This window comes from Carcharodon carcharias, chromosome 20 (genome assembly GCF_017639515.1).
Source record: "Carcharodon carcharias isolate sCarCar2 chromosome 20, sCarCar2.pri, whole genome shotgun sequence".
Classification (NCBI taxonomy): domain Eukaryota; kingdom Metazoa; phylum Chordata; class Chondrichthyes; order Lamniformes; family Lamnidae; genus Carcharodon; species Carcharodon carcharias.
The window spans coordinates 59871055-59893145 of record NC_054486.1 but is presented as its reverse complement, the minus strand read 5'-3'; the positions used below and the strand labels follow the sequence as shown (position 1 = coordinate 59893145).

The following is a 22091-nucleotide window of genomic DNA, read 5'->3' as shown; positions in this document are numbered from 1 at the left end:
CTGCTCATTGTCCCACATGGGACCAGAGGAACTAAGTCCAAGTACCTAACTAAGCCATAATCATGATTTGAGGTGAAAATTTGTCTTTCATTAGGATTGCCATATCTAAAGACCTGTTTGACAGGATTTGGAGAAAGCGAATCTATCTTTCCCTCTTTGATTCCCTGAGCCAGACTGATTTTTGGGGGGTGATTTGTTGTCAATTTGCTTGATACTAAATCTGATAATGAATGATTTCAATACTGAGAAGCAAGTACAAATGGGAATTGATTAATTTGTAATAAGTTTTATTTTAAAAAGTGTTGATCTCTACACTGCAGTAAAAATCAGAATTCATAAATGAATAGTTCCATATATTAGAGCCATGTGAAAGAATATAGTTAGCCAGGAGCCGGCAATGTAGAAAACAGGAGAAAGAAATCACAGACCAAGAAATTCTTTGAGTCTTCTCCCATTCAGCTGCTAGAAATTTACGTGCTTAAATGTGATTTCTGTTGAACTTCCATAGCTTACAGTGGCAGAGTAGGAGAAGACCAAGGAAATTCCCAGAAATAGTGGCCAGCTTCAAGTAGAAAGTAATTACGAGAATCATCATATATAAAAATCATCTCAATGTATTTGTTTTTATAAGTATTCAGATAGATAGCTTCCAAATTCAAAACTTGCATCCTGTAAAGAATCTTCAGCTGTGTCAAGGGTGATTTGTTGTTTTAAATGTGACAGTTAAATTGAATTTTCATTGATTCTTTCTTTTAGGAGCACAGCTCTGATCAGCTTACTGTTTACCAAGCCAATCATAAACTTGGCAGTGTTACTGACTGATCAGGGTTTTCTTGGTATAGGTGCATTCCATTGGATTTGGCAGTTCATTTGAATTATATGTTCATCAGTACCTGTGGTATCAGAGACCTCATCATTTAATTTTTGCTTCTTGAAAAATATCACATTTGTTATTACAAACTCGATTTGCTTCTTTAATCACCAAATAATGATGAATCATTGACTTGTATATTGTTTAGTGAGTTTAATCTTTTCCCTGGTTTTCAAAATATAGAACAGTAACTGATATCTCTGTAGCTATCTCACTGATCATTTACCAATAGCTCAAAATAGTTAAAATTCCTGGTGATTCAGGCGAAGCTGTGATGACCTTCGTCTCATTAACCCAGATCTTGTGGAGGAGGGATGGATTTCTGTGAACTATGTTGACTAGTTTCCCATTCTACAATAAGAAATAAAAGCACAAAAATCAAGGATTTAAATATAGCATCAAATATTATCTTGCATGTATTATTAGGCTTGAATGTTTAGTAAAATTAACATTTAAGATGGCTAACACAGCTCAATGATATACATGCCCAATTCACCAGCCATATATATTAGTCAGGCTTTTAGGAATACATAAAGGGTAAAATCAGAACTAAACATGACTGGGAAAAGAATGTGATTAATGAGTCGGAAGACAATTGGATTCACTGAGAAACATGCTATAAATGTGAGAAACAAGCTGCTGTAATGATTTTTCAAAACATATGAGAAAAGGGGTTCATTCAAAGACTGGGGTTGTTCACATGCTAATATCTACAGGGATCTAAAGACTAAATTGGGAGAGGGGATGGATGCATGCGAGAAAAAGATCCATTTGTGACTGATATAAAAAGTTCTTTAGACAAAGTATGAAATCTGTTCAGAATGGATAGAATAGAGAAGGCAAAAATCTTGGAACCATTTTATTAAACAGCTGGTTCAGAAACATATTGCAATGGGAAGTAAGTGCTTTGTAAGGTTTTTCTACGTTAATAAACTAAAATGGAATGAAAGTCATCTGTAATTATTTTGTGAAATTGCTGAGGTTAATTCTGTACGTTATAGTTAACTGAGCTATAACTTAGAAACAGTTCTGACTTTAAACAAGCTCTAATATATCATTCAATTATATAAGACACAGCTTGCATGAGACATTGTGTTAGTTAGATTATGATTTTTTTTTAAAAAAGCACTGCAACATGAAGCTTACAAAACGGTGATTACAAAAAACTAATTCACTGGACGTAAAATACTTTGGAGTGTCTAAGAGTGCAATAAGGGATAATATAAATGCAAGTTCTTTCTTATTGTAATAAGATATTAAATCTTTGCACACATATTTGCCTATACTTCTTGCGGGTGAGACTTCCGGTTTTCAAAAGGCTTTCTTCATTAAAAGAAAAATATTGCAGGTGCTGGAAATCTGAAATAAAAACAGAAAATGCTGGAAAAGCTCAACAGGTCTGGTAGCACCTGTGGAGAGAGAAACAGAGTTAACGTTTCGAGTCCAGTATGACTCTTCTCCGGAACAGTGGAGAGGTAGGAAGGTGATGGGTTTTATGCTATTGAAAATGGGGGAGGAGCAGTTGGAGGAAAGTGGTCAGGGATAGGTAGGAGGGCAGGAGAGATTAAATGACAAAGGAACACAAAACAAAGGGAGTGGCAATGATAGTATTAAAGACTAAAGCAGGTGTTAATACTGAATATCACAATCACAGAATTGTTATGGTGCAGAAGGCCATTCGGCCCATCATGTCTGCACCAGTTCTCCAAATGAACATTATGACTTAGTGCCATGCTCCTGCCTTATCCCTGTACCCTTGCACATTGTTTCTATTCAGACAATCACCTAATGCCCTCTTGAATGCCTCAATGGAACCTGCCTCCACCACACTTCCAGGCAGTGCATTCAAGACTCAAACAAACACTGTGTGAAAAAGCTTTCTCTCGCATCACATTTGCTTCATTTGCAAATCACTTTAAATCTGTACCCTATTGTTCTCAGCCCTTTTACAAGTGGGATTGTTTCTCTCTATCTACTCCATCCAGCCACCTCATGATTTTGAACACCGCTATCAAACCTTCTCTTAGCCTTCTCCTCTCCAAGGTGAACAGTCCCAATCTCTCCAATTTATCTTCATAACTGAAGTTTCTCATCCCTGGAACCATTCTTGTAAACCTCTTCTGCACTCTTCAATGCATTCACATCCTTCCTATAGTGTGGCGCACAGAACTGTACACAATACTCCAGCTGAGGTCTAACTAGTGTCTTACATAAGCTCAGCATAATCTCGTTGTATTCTGCCCCTATTAATAAAGCCCAGGATACTGTATGCTTTATTAACTGCTCTCTCCACCTGTCCTGCCACCTTCAATAATCTATGCACATATATACCCAAGTCCCTCTGCTCCTGCAGCCCTTTAAGAATTGTGCCCCTTATTTTATATTGTCTCTCATGTTCCTCCTACCAAAATGCATCACTTCTCAGTTCTCCACATTGAACTTCATCTGCCACCTATCTGCCCACTTCAGCAAATTGTCTATGTCCTTTTGAAGTTCTACACTGTGCACCTCACGGTTTACAATGCTTCCAAGTTTCGTACCATCCACAAACTTTGAAATGGTCCCCCACACACCAAGATCTAGATCATTAGTATATATCAGGAAAATCAGGGTTCTAATACCGATCCCTGGGGAACTACACAGCAAAACTTCCTCCAGCCTGAAAAATATCCATTGACCATTACCCTCTGTTTCCTATCACTCAGCCAATCTTGTATCCTTGTTGCTACTGTCCCTTTTATTCCATGAGCTATAACGTTTCTCACAAGTCTATTGTGTGGCACTGTATCAAATGCCTTCTGAAAGTCCATGTACACCACATCAACAGCATTACCTTTATCAATCCTCTCTGTTACCTCTTCAAAAAACCCCAGCAAGTTAGTTAAACACAATTTCCCCTTTAGAAATCCACGCTGGCTCTTCCTAATCAACCCACATTTTTCCATGTGACTACTAATTCTATCCCAAATAACTGTTTCTAGAAACTTCCCCATCACTGAAATTAAACTGACTGGTCTCTAATTGCTGGGCTTATCCTTACAACCTTTTTTGAACAAGGGTGTAATGTTTGCAATTCTCCATTACTCTGGCACCTCCCCTGAGTCTAGGGAAGACTGAAAGAATAAAAGTCAGGACTGTCTAAAATCGAAATAGCAGAATGTATTAATAGCAGGAAAAGGGTCAGCACTGTCTGAAAGCAAAAACATGAGAACAAGATACAGTCTGACACTTTGTGGGGGGTGGGAATCAAAATGGAGAACAGGGCTCATGGTCTTAAGTTGTTGGACTCAATTGTTGACCATCACATTTCTACCTCTCTACAGTTCTGAAGAAGCCATACTGGACTTAAAACTTTGTCTGTTTCTCTTTCCACAGATGCTGCCAGACCTGCTGAGTTTTTCCAAAATTTTCTGTTGTTATCATTATTGGTTCTTCATTGCCGCCTTTGGGTCTCTTAGCACCACACAACACTCCCAGTTGCTGAAGACAGATGGGCAATCTGTTTTCAGTCCTCCATTAATTCTACTTTGAAAATGACTGCTACAAAATGAGTGGTGTTAGCTTAAGATGATTCCCCTATTTCCTTTCCCTCGTTCTGTCAAGTGTTACAGATTTTTAAATTTGTCATCTCGCTCAGTGGCACAGCTAAAGTGGTAACTTATACATGTAAAATGTGAATCCACATGCTAACTCTGTGATACCCCCATTTGTAATTCATGTTTAATGTGCAATTTTTTTGGAATGTATAACAATGTAATAAATGGCAATTTTATTTCTGACTTTCTAATAGACAACTGGTAGGTTTGTCATTATTTTTGTTCTAGATATTCTTGTATCATTTTTATATATTTGTATCAGATTATCTTGATTAAAAAGGGTGTTTTAAAATATATTGATTTGATTAGCTTTAATTCAGCCTTTTTAAAGAAAGTGAAAAAAGACTCATTACCAAAGAGTAAAATTTGTGATTGTTGATCATGATCAATTAAAATGGATATAGTTACATATGCAACATGGAATGCAACAAAACCTATATTTACCGCTACATCCCAGACTAAAATCTTCTTTCTGTCACCTCCACTGATGAGTCTATTTCCATCCAGATGTAGACACCTCACCACCCCAATGTGCTCTGACATGGTAAAGAGACATTTTCCTGTGGAAAATCATTGATATTTCTTAGAGTACTTCACTTCTTACAACATTAATGTAATATACTATTTATTATGAATTCCAAAAAACAATTTGAGCAGTTGTACATTCATTCAAGTACCAAGTGTGGTACACACTTGAACATATGTCCAGCAAATGCTTTCTTTTTTGGTGGTGCGGAAGGGAGAAGATGGTGATGGAGGATTGTAGATTTTTTTTACTGGCACGAACTCGATGAGTTGAATTGCTTCCTTAATCCACACTTAATATTATTTCACTTTTAAAGGTTGTAATTTTTTCCATCACTTTTCTTGGTCTCTGTCACACAAATATTCATGGTGAAGACAGCAGGCACGTGACTCCTTGTACATGGAAAACAGCATTGCTTCCACCGCTAAACTCCAGGCTTTGCTTATATGGGAGGTCTTTGTTCAGCATCCTACTTTTGTCCAATATGGTATCCAAATTTAACATAACCCAAGACAATCTTTCCTCTTTATCTGACAGAGAAATGTCTGTACTTGGGAGTGGGAAGGTCCTGTGCTATGTTTTCTACTTGGGGAAGTCTTAAAGCTATTTATAAGCTATAGAAACAAAATAAAGGTTTCTCAAATCCCCAAGCAGTAGTTGTACTGTTTTATCAAAGATGTCATAGTCACTAACTGTCACAATGCAAAATTCTGGCATTAAAATGTAGTCCTGTGTGACAGTCAATTATGAACTCATTTGCATCACATTTATGTGCAGGACATCTATATAGCAGCTCTGGAAAACCCATACACTAAATATAATCTTGCTGAGAATAAAAATATGGGAACTAAATCCCTTTGGGCTTTGATCACAGCATATGTGCTAGGACCTGCCTGCTAGAGACCTCTGACACTGCCCAAATTTGTGGGATTGAAGAAGTCACATAATTTACCTGTGCCACTGCACATCTCCCACATCTACCATAGGAGAGAAGCTTAAACTTTTAGCCTCAGGTTCTCTGGAGAAAAGAAATAAAACAGTTCTCCCATCAAATCCCTTTATAAATGATACATTTTTCTAAATCTTTGGTGATTCATGCCTTGATTCTTAGGTAGGTCCTCCATTCAACATTCAGTCTGTCTCACCCAGCATACAAGCTTGCAAATGCTCCATCAGACAAGGAAACACCTGGCCTGAGAATCCCCAGCCATAGCCATTATAGTGGCAAAGGTTCTTCCCCTAACAAAGCCCATCAGAAAGTAGCAGAGAAGGGAGGGACCCTGTCTCTTAAGGCCCTGGTCTAACCTACCTGAGTTACCATACCAGCGTGCTGAAGGGATTTCCAGCCAAATACATTTTGATGGAAAGTCGTCCCTTGCATCCTCAGCACTCCCAAATAGCTTCTCTGCGTTATAGGTTCTCAATCATAAGAGAACTCAAATATTACAATATTGTTTGAAGCATAAAGTGTAAGTTTCACTTTGAAATTTAGACATTGAATAAAATTATTTTTTTTGGGGACTCTTGGATTTTCTCATGGAAATCAGTCCAAGTGGCACAATGCTGGAAAACATTAATATTAGTGCCACAAATTGATAAGTTTCTACTTTTTTGGCAGAGTTCCTGATCCAATCAGACACAATAAAGGGATGATTTGAAACACATTACATGAGGGACAAAAGAATAGGGAAATATAAGGGATAGAAAGAGGTTATTAGAATGGAAGGAAGCTTGTATGGAATTGAAACACGAACATGAACCTGTTGGGTTAAATGCCCTCTTTTGTTGTCGGGTCTAGGTAATTGTTTGACTTGCTTGGTATAGAGTGGAGGTGCTATAGTAGGAAGAAGGAATCCATTGATGATGTGGTCCATATCAATCAAGCAAAGTTTTCTAAAGTTCTTTAAAGATTAACATGGATACAGGCCTATAAAAAAGGTAACTGATTGTATCGTTGATGGAGTTATTTGTGGCCTGACAAAGGAAACAAGCTTCTAAAATAAATTCAAAATAAGTTGTCTGTTTTTCACACCTGTAAAGTCCCAGACTCGAATCGTACTATCTGATGAACCAGAGCAGATTGTCTTCTCATTAAACATCAAACAGTACTGTAGAGAATACATCGAAAAATTACATTAAAAATTGTAAGACTAGCTAGGTATAAAATGTGGGTGATATTATTTTCTTTCAATAATATAAATAAAGAGACAGGAACATAAGAGGTCATAAGATATCAAGTCAGTGTAGAGACAGGAGTGAAAGGAAGGAGGAATATTTCAGGAAGAAACTTGGGGTAGGACTTTTGGGAGTAGGGGTTGATTGAGAACAAGCTTTTAAAGAAGAGACAAGAGGGGTGGAAAAAGGTAAGGTGTTCGAAGGAGAAGGTGCTGGATGGGTAAGGGAGAAGAGTTAAAATTTGGTGAAAAGTTTCTCACTGCCAGCATAACAGTTTGGGCAGGGCAGATGGTGAAAAGTAGGGAAGCTTCTGTAAAGGACAAGGTGTTGCCAACTGGACGTTAAGGTTTCATCAATACCATGATGTCAATGCAGTTATCCACAAAAAAGTTGTGGTAGCTGAGGGCCTCATTTACCAGTGAGCCAAATTCTAGAGGGAAATGTGGACGGGGTGATTGATGATCAGCCGGCAGAGTCCAAAGAGGCTGTACTGGATGGAATCAATAGACAGTATTGAAGTTGGTGAAATTAGCCCCCAGTCAGCATGCTGTACCTGAGTGGTCTTGGCAGAAATTCATATGGTTGTTATTTCAGAAATTTTTTATAGATCTTCCTCCCTTTCAGATCTTCACTAAAATAAGGCACCTGTTTAACGTAGTCTAACGCAGACTTTGTGCATTTAGTTCAGTCCCTGCACTTGTTTTATTTCTGTTTAAATAACTTTTATGGCTATGAGCTCTGTGTTAGCAAATAATTGCAGGAAGAGGACCATTAATTTTCTCCTGTAAAACAGCACATTAGATAATAAAGTGTTCTCCATAATTGTGAACCTTATTACAATGTAAAAAGCAAATTCTGTAGGCACAGTCATATAACTTTTATAATGGTAGTGGAGGAATTTCCCCTGTTAATAAATGTTATGACATTGGATCAGGTATAGACCATTTAGCCCCTCGAGTCTGTTCCACCAATAAATGAAATCACGGCTGATCTGTGACCTAACTCCATATACATGCCTTAATACCTTCAGCTAACAAAAATGAGTTAGGTAAGGTAAAATGAATTTTTGAAATACAACTTTTCCCCAGTTTGAAGTCTTGGCAGTTCTATAAAGAACTAGAGAAATAGGATAATGAGTATGCTGTATTATTCCTTCATATATGCATTCATTGACTAATTGGTACTGAAATAGGTGGAAAGACAATCTGAAGTGAAAGATGTCATGAAACTGCAGACAGTAGCAGCCTGATGGGTAAAAATCAAACAGCAAAACAGCAAAAGTAACAACATTTAACAGACAACAATCTGTTCTGTTTTCTTCATTTTTATTGCTGGCAAGGCCAGCATTTATTCTCAATCCTAATTACCCTGGAGAAGGTGGTTATGAGCTACCTTCTTAAACTGCTGTAGTCCTCATATTGTAGGTATACCTGCAGTACTGAAAGGGAAGGGAGTACCAGGGTTTTAACCCACTTGGTGAAGGAACAACAAAATATTTCCAAGTCAGAATTGCCTGCTAATTGGAGGGGAAATTGCAGGTGGCGGTATTCCCATTTGCTTGCTGCCCCTGCTCTTCTAGATGGTAGGGGTTGCAAGTTTGGAAGGTGTTGTCAAAGGAGAATTGGTAAATTGCATCAGTGGATCTTGTAGATGGCACACACTGTTTCCACTGTGCACCAGTGGTGGAGGAAGTGAACGTTTATGGATGGGATGCCAATCAAACAGGCTGGTTTGTCCTGGATGACATTGAGATTCCTGAATGTCATTGGAGCTGCACTCACACGTCAGAAATATTATGAAACCAGCTGCATTAGAATATCTGTCAGGGAGATTAGCACATGACGCAAAGCTAAAAATGATTAGTTTCTTGTTCTTTGGGCCATCTAAGGATAAGTCAGTTGCTGAAAAGACTTTCAGCTGCAGATCCTATTTTCACACACATCTCTGAACTCATCATTGGCAAATTTTCCTCCATTATCAGACAGAAATTTTGCTGGCATCCCTAGTCCAGTCCCTATCCATCCTTCAATATTTTTACTAATTTCACACTTCTCACTAATCTCCCCTATTAGCCTCATATACTCTTCATCAACCACACCTGCATCCTTTAACAGGACTTTTAATCTTTGACAAGAAGGGTATGCAAATCGTCTATGTAACAGTTTTGGTCTATGTCTATTTATAGGGATTCAGGGGAATCACCAGATAATGCCCACCACTTGTATACAATTAAACACAATTAATATATAATTAACATTGTGTACTCCCGCAACTTAGGTAGTCCCTAATAGGAGCATAAGTAGGGGTTAAAGGTTCACATTTCACACATTGGACAGCATGGTAGCTCAGCATGTACACATACTAGAGATTTTGATTAAAATTATTGTTTCAATAAAGTTGTTACATGTGCAAATTGACACTGTTTTCTTGCCAAATTTGGAATGGCCTTCATCACGTGGTATGAAAAGAAGCTATGTGAGTTAAGCTCATGAGGAAATGTCTGTAGATAATTGAGGGACGAGGAAAGATGTCAACAGGAAAGTGACCAATGTGAACATTAAAACATAGTTTACTTCCTTGCAGCCATGAACAGATTATTCTTTGCTCTCTCTTCTAGCTGTTACTGCTCTTGTGAATGATCCTTATGCTGCTCCTGATGCATTGGGCCTCCATGATAAGGCCTCTTTGTAATGCTTCTTGCCCAGCAGGAAAAGCATAAGCTTGCAGTTAGAGACAATCCAGAAGGAACTAGGATTCTAGCGACTGTAGCTGGACTTTATTGCTAGGCGCCCACAGAAAGATCCAGGCATCTAAAGTGCTTCTTTAACATGCCAATAACACACTCTATGATGAATTTAATAGTTACATGGACTCTTTGCACTGATGCTTAGCTCATATCCTGGCAAACTGTGTTGTCAATCACAGCTGCCTTGTTCCCTCGGGAGGCACTCAAGACTCCCGGCTAGAACAGAATAGTGCTGAGGCACTGAGTTGCATTAAAATCAGTTGTCAGGAAAGCAATGATTTACTTCTATGATGAAGCATTGCTGGTTCTAACCAAACTGGACATTGAGAGAATGAAATCCTTTCTTGTTGATGGGATTGAACAAGGAAGCACGAGTGACCACATAGATAAAATCCTGGGACCATGGGAAAATTGCCACTCTCTAAAATTGCAGTCTCCTGCCATGACACTTCTGGTTGTCCAGAGGAAAGTGGATGAAATGGCTTTCTCTAGCAAAAAGCGCACACGTTGCTTATTTTACACATCAGTACATAGCTGATATGGAGGTCTTATGGCACAGCGGTTGCGTCCCTAAAGCTAGGCCAGAAACTCTGGGATCAAGTCCCACTTCAAGACTTGATGGCCATGAGTGGTGCATTCATAATGTGGCCAAACTGATTGATTATGAGTCTATAAATCCTTCCAAGATGCCTGATGGCAGGTGGTAAAAAGCAGGAGAGTTTCCTGGTTAGCCATACTGCAGGAGGCAATGGCAAACCACTGCAGTACTTTGCCAAGCCAATCTTGGATTAATCCAATGGAGGTCCATGGTCATCATTGCCCTCTTAGGACACAGTGTGCAGAAGAGGAGGGGAACATGGCTGATTGGATAATGTTAGTGATGTCCCAAGTGGCAGCCAGAATTTTTTTTATTAATTCATTTATGGGATGTGGGGGTTGCTGGCTAGGCCAGCATTTATTGCCCATCCCTAACTGCCCTTGAGAAGGTGCTAGTGAGATGCCTTCTTGAACTGCTGCAATCCCTGTGGTGTAGGTACACCCACAGGGCTTTTGGTGGTGGTGGTGGTGGGGCAGCGACAGTGAAGAAACGGTGATATATTTCCAGTCAGGATGGGGTGTGGCTTGGGGGGGAAATTCCTGGTGGTGGAGTTCCCATGTATCTGCTGCCCTTGTCCTTCTAGATGGTAGTGGTCATGGGTTTAGAAGGTGCTGCCTAAGGAACGTTAGAACCTAAGGACAGGACTCTGGGGAGTCAGGAGGTGTTACTCACCACAGGATTCCTAGTCTCTTGTAGCCATAGTATTTATATGGCTAGTCCAGTTCAGTTCCTGGTCAATGGTAACCCGCAGGATGTTGACAATGGGAGATTCAGTGATGGTAATGCCATTGAATGTCAAGAGGCAACGATTAGATTCTCTCTTGTTGAAGATAATTATTACCTGACACTTGTGTGGCGTGAATGTTACTTGCCACTTGTCAACCTAAGCCTGGATATTGTCCAGGTCTTGCTGCATTTGGATATGGAATGCTCTAGTATCTGAGGAGTCACGAATGGTGCTGAACATTGTGCAATCATCAGCGAACATTCCCACTTCTGACCTTATAATGGAAGGAAGGTAATTGATGAAGCAGCTGAAGATGGTTGGGCCTAGGACATTACCCTGAGGGACACTTACAGTGATGTCCTGGAACTTAGATAATTGACCTCCAGCAGCCGCAACCATCTTCCTTTGTGCTAGGAATGACTCCAACCAGCAGAGAGTTTTCTCCCTGATTCCCATTGACTCCAGTTTTGCCAGGGCTCCTTGATGCCACACTTGGTCGAATGCTGTCTTGATGTCAAGGGCAGTCACTCTCACTTCGCCTCTGGAGTTCAGCTCTTTGATCCCTGTTTGAACCAAGATTGTATTGAGATCAGAAGCTGAGTGACGATGGCGGAACCCAAACTGGGCATCGGTAAACAGATTATTGCTAAGCAAGTGCCACTTGATAGCACTGCTGATGACCCCCTCCATCACTTTACTGATGGAGAGTAGACTGATGGGGTGGTAATTGGCCAGGTTGGATTTGTCCTGCTTTTTGTGTACAGGACATACGTGGGCAATTTTCCACATTGTTGGGTAGATGTGTGTTTTAGCTGTACTGGAATAACTTGGCTAGGAGCACAGCAAGTTCTGGAGCACAAATCTTTAATACTATTGCCAGGATATTGTCAGAGCCTTTGCACTATCCAGTGCCTTCAGCCATTTCTTGATATCATGTGGAGTGAATCGAATTGGCTGAAGCTGGCATCTGTGATACTGGGGTTCTCTGAAGGGGACAAAGATGGATCATTCACTCTGCATGTCTAGCTGAAGATTGTTGCGAATGTTTCAACCTATCTTTTGCATTGATGTGCTGGGCTCCCTCATCATTAAGGATGGGGATATTTGTGGAGTCTCCTCTTCTAGTGAATTGTTTAACTGTCCACTATCATTCATGACTGAATATGGCAGGGCTGAAAAGCTTAGATCTGATCCGTTGGTTGTGGAATCACTTAGCCCTGTCTATAACTTGCTGTATATGCTGTTTGGCATGCAAGTAGACCTGTGTTGAAGCTTCACCAGGTTGACACCTCATTTTTAGGTATTCCTGATGCTGCTCTTGGCATGCCCTCCTGCACTCTTCATTGAAACATCGTTGATCCCCTGGCTTGGTGGTAATGGTAGAGTGCCAGGTCATGAGGTTACAGATTGTGGTTGAGTACAATTCCGCAGCTGCTAATAGCCCACAGAGCCTCATGGTTGTCCAGTCTTGAGTTGCTAGACCTGTTTGAAATCTATCCCATTTTGCACAGTGGTAGTGCCATACAACACGCAAGAGGGTATCCCCAATGTGAACTCAGGACATTGTCTCCCCCAAGGACTGTGCGGTGATCACTCCTACCGATACTGTCATGGACAGATGCAGGCAGGTGAGGATGAGGTCAAGTATGTTTTTCCCTCTTGTTGGTTCCCTCACCAATTGCCGCAGACCCAGTCTAGCAGCTATGTCCTTTAGGACTCGGCCAGCTCGGTCTGTGTTGGTGCTACCAAGCCATTCTTGGTGATAGACATTGAGGTCTGCCACCCTGACTACATTCCCTAAAGAGATTCCCTAACTAATAATGTGTTCAAATGTTCATACCTCTGGTCTTTAGTGCATATGCCTTTAACAATTAAAGCTCTAAAATAAAACAGGTTGGTTCTGAGAACCCTTGATGAGCTGGAGAGTAAAACTTCGATAGGTCTATAACACACTTTTGCCCAGAGTTGTAGATTCACTGTTAAAATGTCAGTTCTTAATCTGATAGTGATATGCATTTTTCACAACCAGCAGCTGATACACAGCAGTATGCCTAAATTAAACTTCATATAACTGACAGCACATCAACTTGTGTACTGCTAACTCTTCAACTGGTGCTCTGTCTGTAACAATTTGTTTTCTGGTTACATTATCTTTTTCTGTCTTTAAATCTGGAAAGATATGTTCTTCTCATATTTGCTTTCTGTCTCTGTCACCTTGTGCAAACTACTTACCACATCCCCTGTGTGTCCTTGACACTTACACAGCAATTTTCCACTGTCTGTTAACCAGATAAGCACTAAGCAATCCCCTCCTCCACTCACAACGTATCGACAGTCAAACTGACAGCAGTTCACCACTGTGAAGAGGAAAATGCACCCAAGACTATAAACAGATACACTCTCAGTAAAAATTATTTTAAAACATTACATACTTTATCTTTGAATTTTTAAAAGTTTTAATATTCAAGCTTCTACTTTAGAAAAATATCGTGATTGAGATCATCAGCGGACTGAACTATACAAACAATTTACACTCAGGGCAGAATCTTGTGGAGGTGACAGGGATCTCAGCTGCTGGCTGGACAGCTGGTGAGACCACCGCATCCCCTCTTTTTGGGAAGGCCCACTGCATCACTCAAGCACATAATAGGCCATGTTGGGCCTTCCCCCAGTATCAAGGGCCCCACGGGCATAACTGATTACCTGAGCTAGATAAAATGTGGCTATGTCTCAAAATAAGTTGGCCTGTTTTCTGTAAGTTTGCTTTTTAACCATGACAAAAGCAAAAAACTAATACTATAATAAATTCAAAAACATAAATTGGCACCATGAAACACATAACATTGCCATTTTTAAACCAAGAGTTGAGGGGGAAAAAAAAATCACTTCACAAAGTGGTGAAAATTATTTTGTCCTCATTTTAGGCCTGAGAAAAGCAGCATCTAAATGGAAATCTCTGCTCCATCACAGAGACACATCTGTGACAAAACATGTTTTCAGCATTGTTTTACATCAGCAAATGGAAGTATGGTGACACTGTTATATTGTTTAAAGTGGGATTATCAGTGTACACATCCCATATGCTGCCACAAACCACCTGGATTTATATATCAAATGCATCACTGATGTATACAGCATATATTATTAAGAAACAATATCTTATAAATGTGTATAAAACATATTGCTAGAACAATTGTGACAAAAAATTCAATATTTATTTTGGCAAATTCATAAAATCAGCATACAACATCACACAAAGGCATACAGTTATAAACTATAGGCAGCACTTTCAAGTGATGAACCCTGCAGGGCCTTCAGTGGGTTGGGAACATGTTGGCAATTTCAGCAGGCTTTGCTAAGGCTCATTCACTAAGCCACAATATTAGCATTCTGCCTCTGTGTTCCCCAGCCAATCATAGAGGGATAACATATCAATTCAGGAAGGATTTCTGATTAAAGGGTTCCCAGAATGAGTCAGAATGGCTGAACTGGTCAAGGATTCCTGAGGCTGCAGCAATCACGGGAAAGGAGGAGAGGACGAGAGCCGCAAAGGTTGTCCCCCACTATGTGCTTGGCCACACCACCCCCCAGGTTTCTCACCCTTATCTGGTGGTCCTCCTGCGCAATCTAAAGAACTGAAGTGAAGTGATTTTTCCCAAGGGTGGGAGGAAGAGACAAGCCTCTTCAAATTAGCAGACGTGCATGAAAGAGTCCAAGGAAGTCAGCGGCCGAAGTGTGGTCCCTCCAAAGACAGTGCACCAGGAGGATCAAGATCCTCAGGAATAGGGGGAAAGGTGAATGGCATAGCAATGTCAGGTGCCATGCCCTACACTTATGACTTTCCTGGCATTGTCCTGCACAGTACTCCTCCGAACCACACACCGTGCAGCTCCACTCATTCCTCTCTCTCCAGGCAGCTTCTCACATCCCCATCCAGACAGCCAACACTCACAATCACTCTCTTCCTATTGCCCTTTCTCACACATGCTTCATAGTCACCCTCTGGAAGGAGGTCTTGTTTCACTTTGCAGATGTTAGCAATGACTTGCCCTAAAAGCCTGAGCCTCCTGAGGCACTGGTGCTCAGACATAGAGAGAGCTGACTCTCTACTGTAGACCTTTTGTTGGGGGTTTTGTCACCTTGGAGCTGGATCTCCATGTCCATCCTCTGAGCCCTGTGAAGCAGCATGTGACTGAGGAGATGGCAGGTGGTTCTGCTGCTGGTGTTCCTCCGAATACCGTTGGCAATGGTGTTGCTGCTCCTCTTGTTCTCCATCAGGAAGCAAGGCAACTGCATAAGTTTCTCCCATGCCGTGGTGATGGCTGACTGTAGGAAACTGCAGCTGAAGGTGAGTGAAGTGCAAGACAGATGAACTGACTTCCAAGAAGTTGTCAATCACCTGTCAAGCAGGAAAAGCACACTCTGAGAAGAAGTGCCATGAGCACCATCCTCTCACCAGTGCATTGCTGGAACTCTTCATTTTTCAAGGGATTCCCAGTATGTCAGTTTCACTGACGAAGCACTCCACACTGTACATTCGTCTGGTGACCCTGGCAAATTGATGACAACTTGGGAATAGGACCGCTGGCTGTTAAAGTCAGAACGTTTGATTAAAACAGCAGTTAATGACTTACTTGAATATTTTAATTACTTATCTGACAGCCCCAAGTAGAATTCCCATTCACCTGCAAACACACCTTGGTGACACCCAGAAGCGAACAAGATAATGTCGGCATCCTAACTTGACGTCACTTTTAGGGGATGTAATTGCCTGCACGTACCCCAACCCTTAACTGCTAAAATTTCCCCAAAGTTGATGTTAATGGGAAAGAGAAATGGAGGTAAAGAGAAAATCAAATGGAAAATGGGAACATATGAACACACGAATTAGGAGGATTAGGCAATTTGGCCCCGCGAGCCTGCTCGGCCATTCAATAAGATCATGGCTGATCAGATTGTGGCCTCAACTCCACATTCCGTCCATCCCTGATAACCTCTGACTGCCTTGTTAGTCAAGAATCTATCTACCTCTGCCTTAAAAATATTTTTTGACCCTGCCTCCATAGCTCCCTGGGGAAGAATTCCAAAGATTCATGACCCTCTGAGAGAAAAAATTTCTTCACATCTTCGTCTTAAATGAAAGACCCCATGTTTCTAAACTGTGTCCCCTAGTTCTAGTCTCTCCCATAAGGGGTAACATCCTTTCAGCATCCAGCTGTTAAGTTCCCTCAGGATCATATATGTTTCAATAACACTATCTCTCAATCTTCCAAACTCTATTGGATACAGGCCCAGCCTGTCCAACTTTTCCTCGTAAGATAACCCTGCTTTCCCAGGTATCAATCGATTGAACCTTCTCTGAGCTGCTTCGAATGCATTTATATCCTTTCTTAAATAAGAAGACCAAAACTGCACACAGTACCCTAGATGTGGTCTCACCAATGTTCTGTACAATTGTAGAAAAACATCCCTACTTTTATATTCCATTCTCCTTGCAATAAACAACATCATTCCATTTACGTTACTAATCACTTGCTGTACCTGCGTACTAACTTTTCCTGATTCATGTACTTGGGCACCCAGATCCCGCTGTACCTCAAAGTTTTGCAATCTCTCTCCATTTAAATAATAGGCTGCTTTTCTATTCTTCCTGCCCAAGTGGACAGGTTCACATTTTCCCACATTATAATCCAACAGCCAAAATTGTGCCCACTCACTTAATCTATCTATGTACCATTGCAGACTCCTTATGTTCTATTCATAACTTACTTTCCTATCTCTTTTTGTATCATCAGCAAATTTAGCAGCCATACATTCAGTCCCTTCATCCAAGTCATTGACTGTAAAAAGTTGAGACTGACTCCTGTGGCACTCCATTCGTCACATCTTGCCAACTGGAAAAAGACCCATTTATCCCTACCTTCTGCTTCCTGTTAGCTAACCAATCCTCTATCCATACTAATATGTTATCCCCTACACCATGAGCTTTCATTTTGCATCGTAACCTTTGATGTGGACCTTGTCAAAAATGCCTTCTGGAGATCTAAGTATACTACATCCACAGTTTCCCTTTTGTCCATGCTGCTTGTTACTTCCTCAAAGAATACCAGCAAATTAGTCAAACATGATTCCCTTTCACAAGATCACGTTGACTTTGCTTGATTGCATTGAGATTTTCTAAGTGCCTCGCTACAACCTCCTTAATAGATTCAAGCAATTTCCCTATGACATACGTTAACTGGCCTGTTTTCTCTCTCCTTCCTTTCTTGCGTAGAGGATTCACATTCGCTATTTTCCAAGCTTTCCAGAATCTAAAGAATTTTGGAAAATTAAAACCAATGCATCTACTATCTCAGTGACCGCTTTATTTTAAACCCTAGGATGAAGTTCATTAGGACCTGGGGGCTTCTTTTAGATCAAATACTTTTCTCAGTACCCTTTCCCTGGTGATTGTAATTGTTTTGCGTTCCTCCCTCCCTTTCACCTCCTGATTCACAATTATTTCTGGGATGTTATTTGTATGCTCTATTGTGAAGACAGATGCAGAATATTTGTTCAATTCATCTTTATTTTCCTTTTTGTCCATTATTAATTCCCCAGGCTCAATCTCTAGAGGACCAACTCTTGCTTTACTTACACTTTTCCTTTTTAATATATCTAATAAATAAGCAATATCCTGTCAGATGCAATATAATGTTCAATATAATTCATAAGTTCAGAAAGTGACCGTTGTTTTTCCAGAATTACTTCAACAAACGACTGTAGTAATCTCCAGCCAAAATGCATAGACAGATGAAAATGGATATTGATGCATTTTGGGGGAGTTTCTAACGATCTCCTGCCAAATTTGCAAAAAGAGATCTGTGATAGTACTGTAGAATTTCAGAACCAAAATTCTCGCATTCTGGGGTTAAGTTTCCCCTGTTCTGTGTCCAATGAACACTTAATTCATAGACGCAAAGCTGAGAAAAAAGGGGTACAGACGTATTATTTCAGATCACCACCTGCAGTAATTTTGCATTGCTCTCATACTTGCAGGATTTCCCTTCAGGGTAGGCTTGTGCTTGCACCTAAAACAGGCACAAACAATTAATCATTCTTTTTCTTGACCTCTGCAGAAGCTTAAGCAGTGTATAGGATCTTAGAGGTTAGGCAGGACTTGAAGGCACAAAAAGGTAAATGGCCTTTTTGCAAATGCAACAAGAAGTTGACAAGACTGAAGGCCTTTTGGTGACCCCTTTTGGATAGTGGCTAGAAGGACCCACAGCCAATGACCATTACCACTGATGCAAATCTCTCAAGCAGGTTACGAAGAAGAGTCATATTGGCCTTAAGATGTTACTCTCTCCACAGATGCTGCCAAACCTGCTGAGTTTTTCCAGCATTTCTGTTTTTATTTCCAATCTCCAGCATCCACAGTATTTTGCTGTTATCTCAGGTAAGAGCTGCATTTTCTCCCTCATTCCCCGGTGCAGGCACTGGCCAAGGGACAGACTTGCACCAGGGAAATGTGAGGCCTCACAGACTAGGTCATTTAGAATGTACATTGGGTTCAGAGGGAAGAAAATAGGCCTCAAATGTATAATTAAAAGTTAATCTCGAAAATAGACATTGCAATCTTTTACAAACATTTTCTCCTTGTGTTTATTTCAGGGTAATTACCTTCTGTATGGCCTTTTAGTACAGCTGTACATTCTCCTCTTTGTATATTCCACATTCTTACTGTGTGGTCCCAGGATGTGCTAGCGACTAGATGCTCTTTCATAGCTAAGTACTGTTTAGTAAGCAAATGGTTAGTATCATCTTAAGTATATATAAACAATCTTATCACGTTTAAACATATTGCAACATGTACAGTCATTTAAAATTATTACAAATATCATGCAGAGCATTAGTTTGATTTTAAATATATAGATCATTTAAAATAAAATCAGTTAGTGTGACTATATAATGATCAGTAAGAGATCTCCACAACAATGCACTTGTTTTGAAATATTTTCTAATTGTAAACATTAGAAATAATCATCAACAATTATTAACTTGAATACATTTTTACTTATTTTGTGAATAATGTTGTTCAAATAATCAGTGATGAAGACAACACTTGGATAACTGGCTTGGAAGAATTGTTTAATGATTATTCACAAGGGGTTGATTCAATGAGGAACATTTACAGACTGCATGAGTGTTCCAGCGAACTGGGCACCTAATTCATAAGGCATTAACTTCAGAAAAAGATGATCTTTCAAAACTTGAGACCTCAGAGTGTCACTTTTACACTGCTTAGTTTGGCAATTTTAGTACTTAAACTGGTCCCACACTAAGATCAGCAATTTTTTCATCTGTTCACTCTTTCAGCACTGATCATTTGTATAAAATAGATGTAGCTCAGATTTCCTACTCTGGCTTTTCTATGTCTGATCATATTGAGGAGGGCAGTTCTATCTATGAACAGTTGCTGATCATGCATAGCTTCTTTTAAGTGCAGCTAAAGCAACCAAATGATGTTTAAATGTCACACAAGATTCTTTGCCCCTCATGGAAAACAAGCAGGGAGCAGATTATAATCAGCTAATCTTGCAGAAGATGGTGAGATCATCTCCCCTCTTTGCTTGTGAAGGGTCTCCGGAGTGCAGCAATCTTGGTTCCATAGCTTAAATTACATGATCACTACTTAGGCTAGATTAATAATTATGACTGAGGGACTCCAATCTTAATGCCAGTGTTAGTCCACACATTTTAGTGGGTTTACAGTTCCACCAACTATGAGACTTTTAGACTCTTCCAAACCCCACAGATGTGATGGCTTAAAGAGAAAGATTTTAAAATGACATAATTTGACACAATAGTTTGGACTTTTTTGATTTATGAAAGAGAGTCATGGTTACACACACTATTTGGAGAACGTTTAACAGAAAGATTGCCAATTTTTCCTCCTATATCCAAAGACTACAGGGGTAATTTTCTAAATTTGTGTGGCCATTGGAGAGCCTTGCCTCCTGCAATGCACAATGGAAATTCAGATATATGTAGAAGGCGCCCCAAGCTAGAAATTTAACCTAATTTTCCTCAGTGAAAATAACACAGTATTTGAAAGAAAAGCTGATATACAAAGCACTGAGACTTTTTTGTTAAATAATCACTGAATTTCATAAATTGAACACAAAGATGAGCATTAGATTTTAACTACACAGTTAATAACATTACCTGGATCTCATCTTCATGACCTCGTAGAATTTTCCGACACCGGCCATCCTGAATTGACCAAACTCGAAGAGTTCTGAGTTACAAGAGCAAATGAGATAAACTAGCATTGATTTACAGAAAAGGCATACATTAATAAAAAATTATGAATATCAGACAAATATTTATTGCCAAAGTTGTCATGATAAATTTCCTTTAAATTCAAACTAATTTTTTTTCTTACAGTAATATACTTTTGCACAAATTTCAATTGTAGAATATCTTGCTTTTTTATGACCATTGTATGATGATCAATAAGGTACCAAGGTGCTGTTACCCCCAATAGCTCAGCTAGTAAAAGCAGTGAGTAGCCACAAGGTTTGATCTCTGATGTGTGCTGGATGGACCACCTGGCATTGACCTAGGCACCAGAAACAACAATGGCAAACTCAGCATTGTGGACCCTGAAAAGTCCTCCTTACAAACACCTGGGAGCTACTGCCAAAATTGGGAGAGCTGTCTCACAGACTAGACAAGTAACAGCCTGATATTGTCATCCTCATGGAAATGTCCCAGATAATGTCCCAGACACCACCATCACCATCCCTGGGGGTGTCCTGTCCCACCGGCAGGACAGACCGAGCAGAGGTGTGTGGCACTGTGGTATACAGTCAGGAGGGAGTTGCCCTGGGAGTCCTCAACATTGACTGCGGACCCAATAAAGTCTCATGGCATCAGTCAAACATGGGCAAAGAAACCACCTGCTGATTGCCATGTACCACCCTCCCTCAGTGATGAATCAGTGCTCCTTCATGTTGAACACCATTTGGAGGAAGCACTGAGGGTGGCAAGGGTGCAGAATGTTCTCTGGGTGGGACTTCAATGTCCATCACCAAGAATGGCTCAGTAGTACCACTACTGACCGGATTGGCTGGACATTAGCTAAAGGACATAGCTGCTAGACTGGGTCTGCAGCAGGTAGTGAAGGAACCAACAAAAGAGAAAAACATACTTGACCTCATCCTCACCAACCTGCCAGCTGCAGATGCATCAGTCCATGACAGTATCAGTAGGAGTGACCACTGCACAGCAGTTGTGGCAAAGAAGTCCCGCCTTCACATTGCGGATGCCCTTCATCGTGTTGTGTGGCAGTACCACCGTGCTAAATGGGATAGATTTCGAACAGATCTAACAACTCAAGACTGGGCAACCATGAGGCACTGTGGCCCATCAGCAGCGGCAGAATTGTACTCGAGCACAATCTGTAACCTCATGGCCCAGCATATCCCCCACTCCACCAATACCATCAAGCCAAAGGATCAATCCTGGCTCAATGACGAATACAGGAGGGCATGCCAGGAGCAGCACCATGCATACTTAAAAATGAGGTATCAACCTGATGAAGCTATAACACAGGACTACTTGCGTGCCAAACACCACAAGCAGGAGGAGATAGACAGAGCTAAGCAATCCCACAACAAACAGATCAGATCTAAGCTCTGCAGTCCTGCCACATCCAGTCTTGAATGATGGTGGAAAATTAAACAACTCACTAGAGGAGAAGGCTCTACAAATATCCCCATCCTCGATGATGGGGGAGCCCAGCACATCAGTGCAAAAGATAAGACTGAAGCATTTGCTACAACCTTCAGCAGGAAGTGCCAGGTGA

At 40.4% G+C, this 22091-nt stretch overlaps 1 protein-coding gene across 1 annotated transcript in view; it reads right to left on the bottom strand.

Moving 5' to 3' along the window:
- Window positions 1-1009: 1009 nt before the first annotated feature.
- LOC121292332 (F-box/WD repeat-containing protein 7-like) overlaps window positions 1010-22091 on the bottom strand; it is a 73919-nt gene continuing 52837 nt past the window's right edge. The window contains exons 7-12 of the mRNA XM_041214184.1: window positions 20447-20519; window positions 18902-19013; window positions 13472-13596; window positions 7026-7101; window positions 4912-5027; window positions 1010-1222 (exon numbers count right to left, since the gene is read on the bottom strand). Of these exons, the coding sequence (XP_041070118.1) occupies window positions 1094-1222; window positions 4912-5027; window positions 7026-7101; window positions 13472-13596; window positions 18902-19013; window positions 20447-20519 (631 nt within the window). The 3' untranslated portion in view covers window positions 1010-1093. The remainder of the gene's footprint in view (window positions 1223-4911; window positions 5028-7025; window positions 7102-13471; window positions 13597-18901; window positions 19014-20446; window positions 20520-22091) is intronic.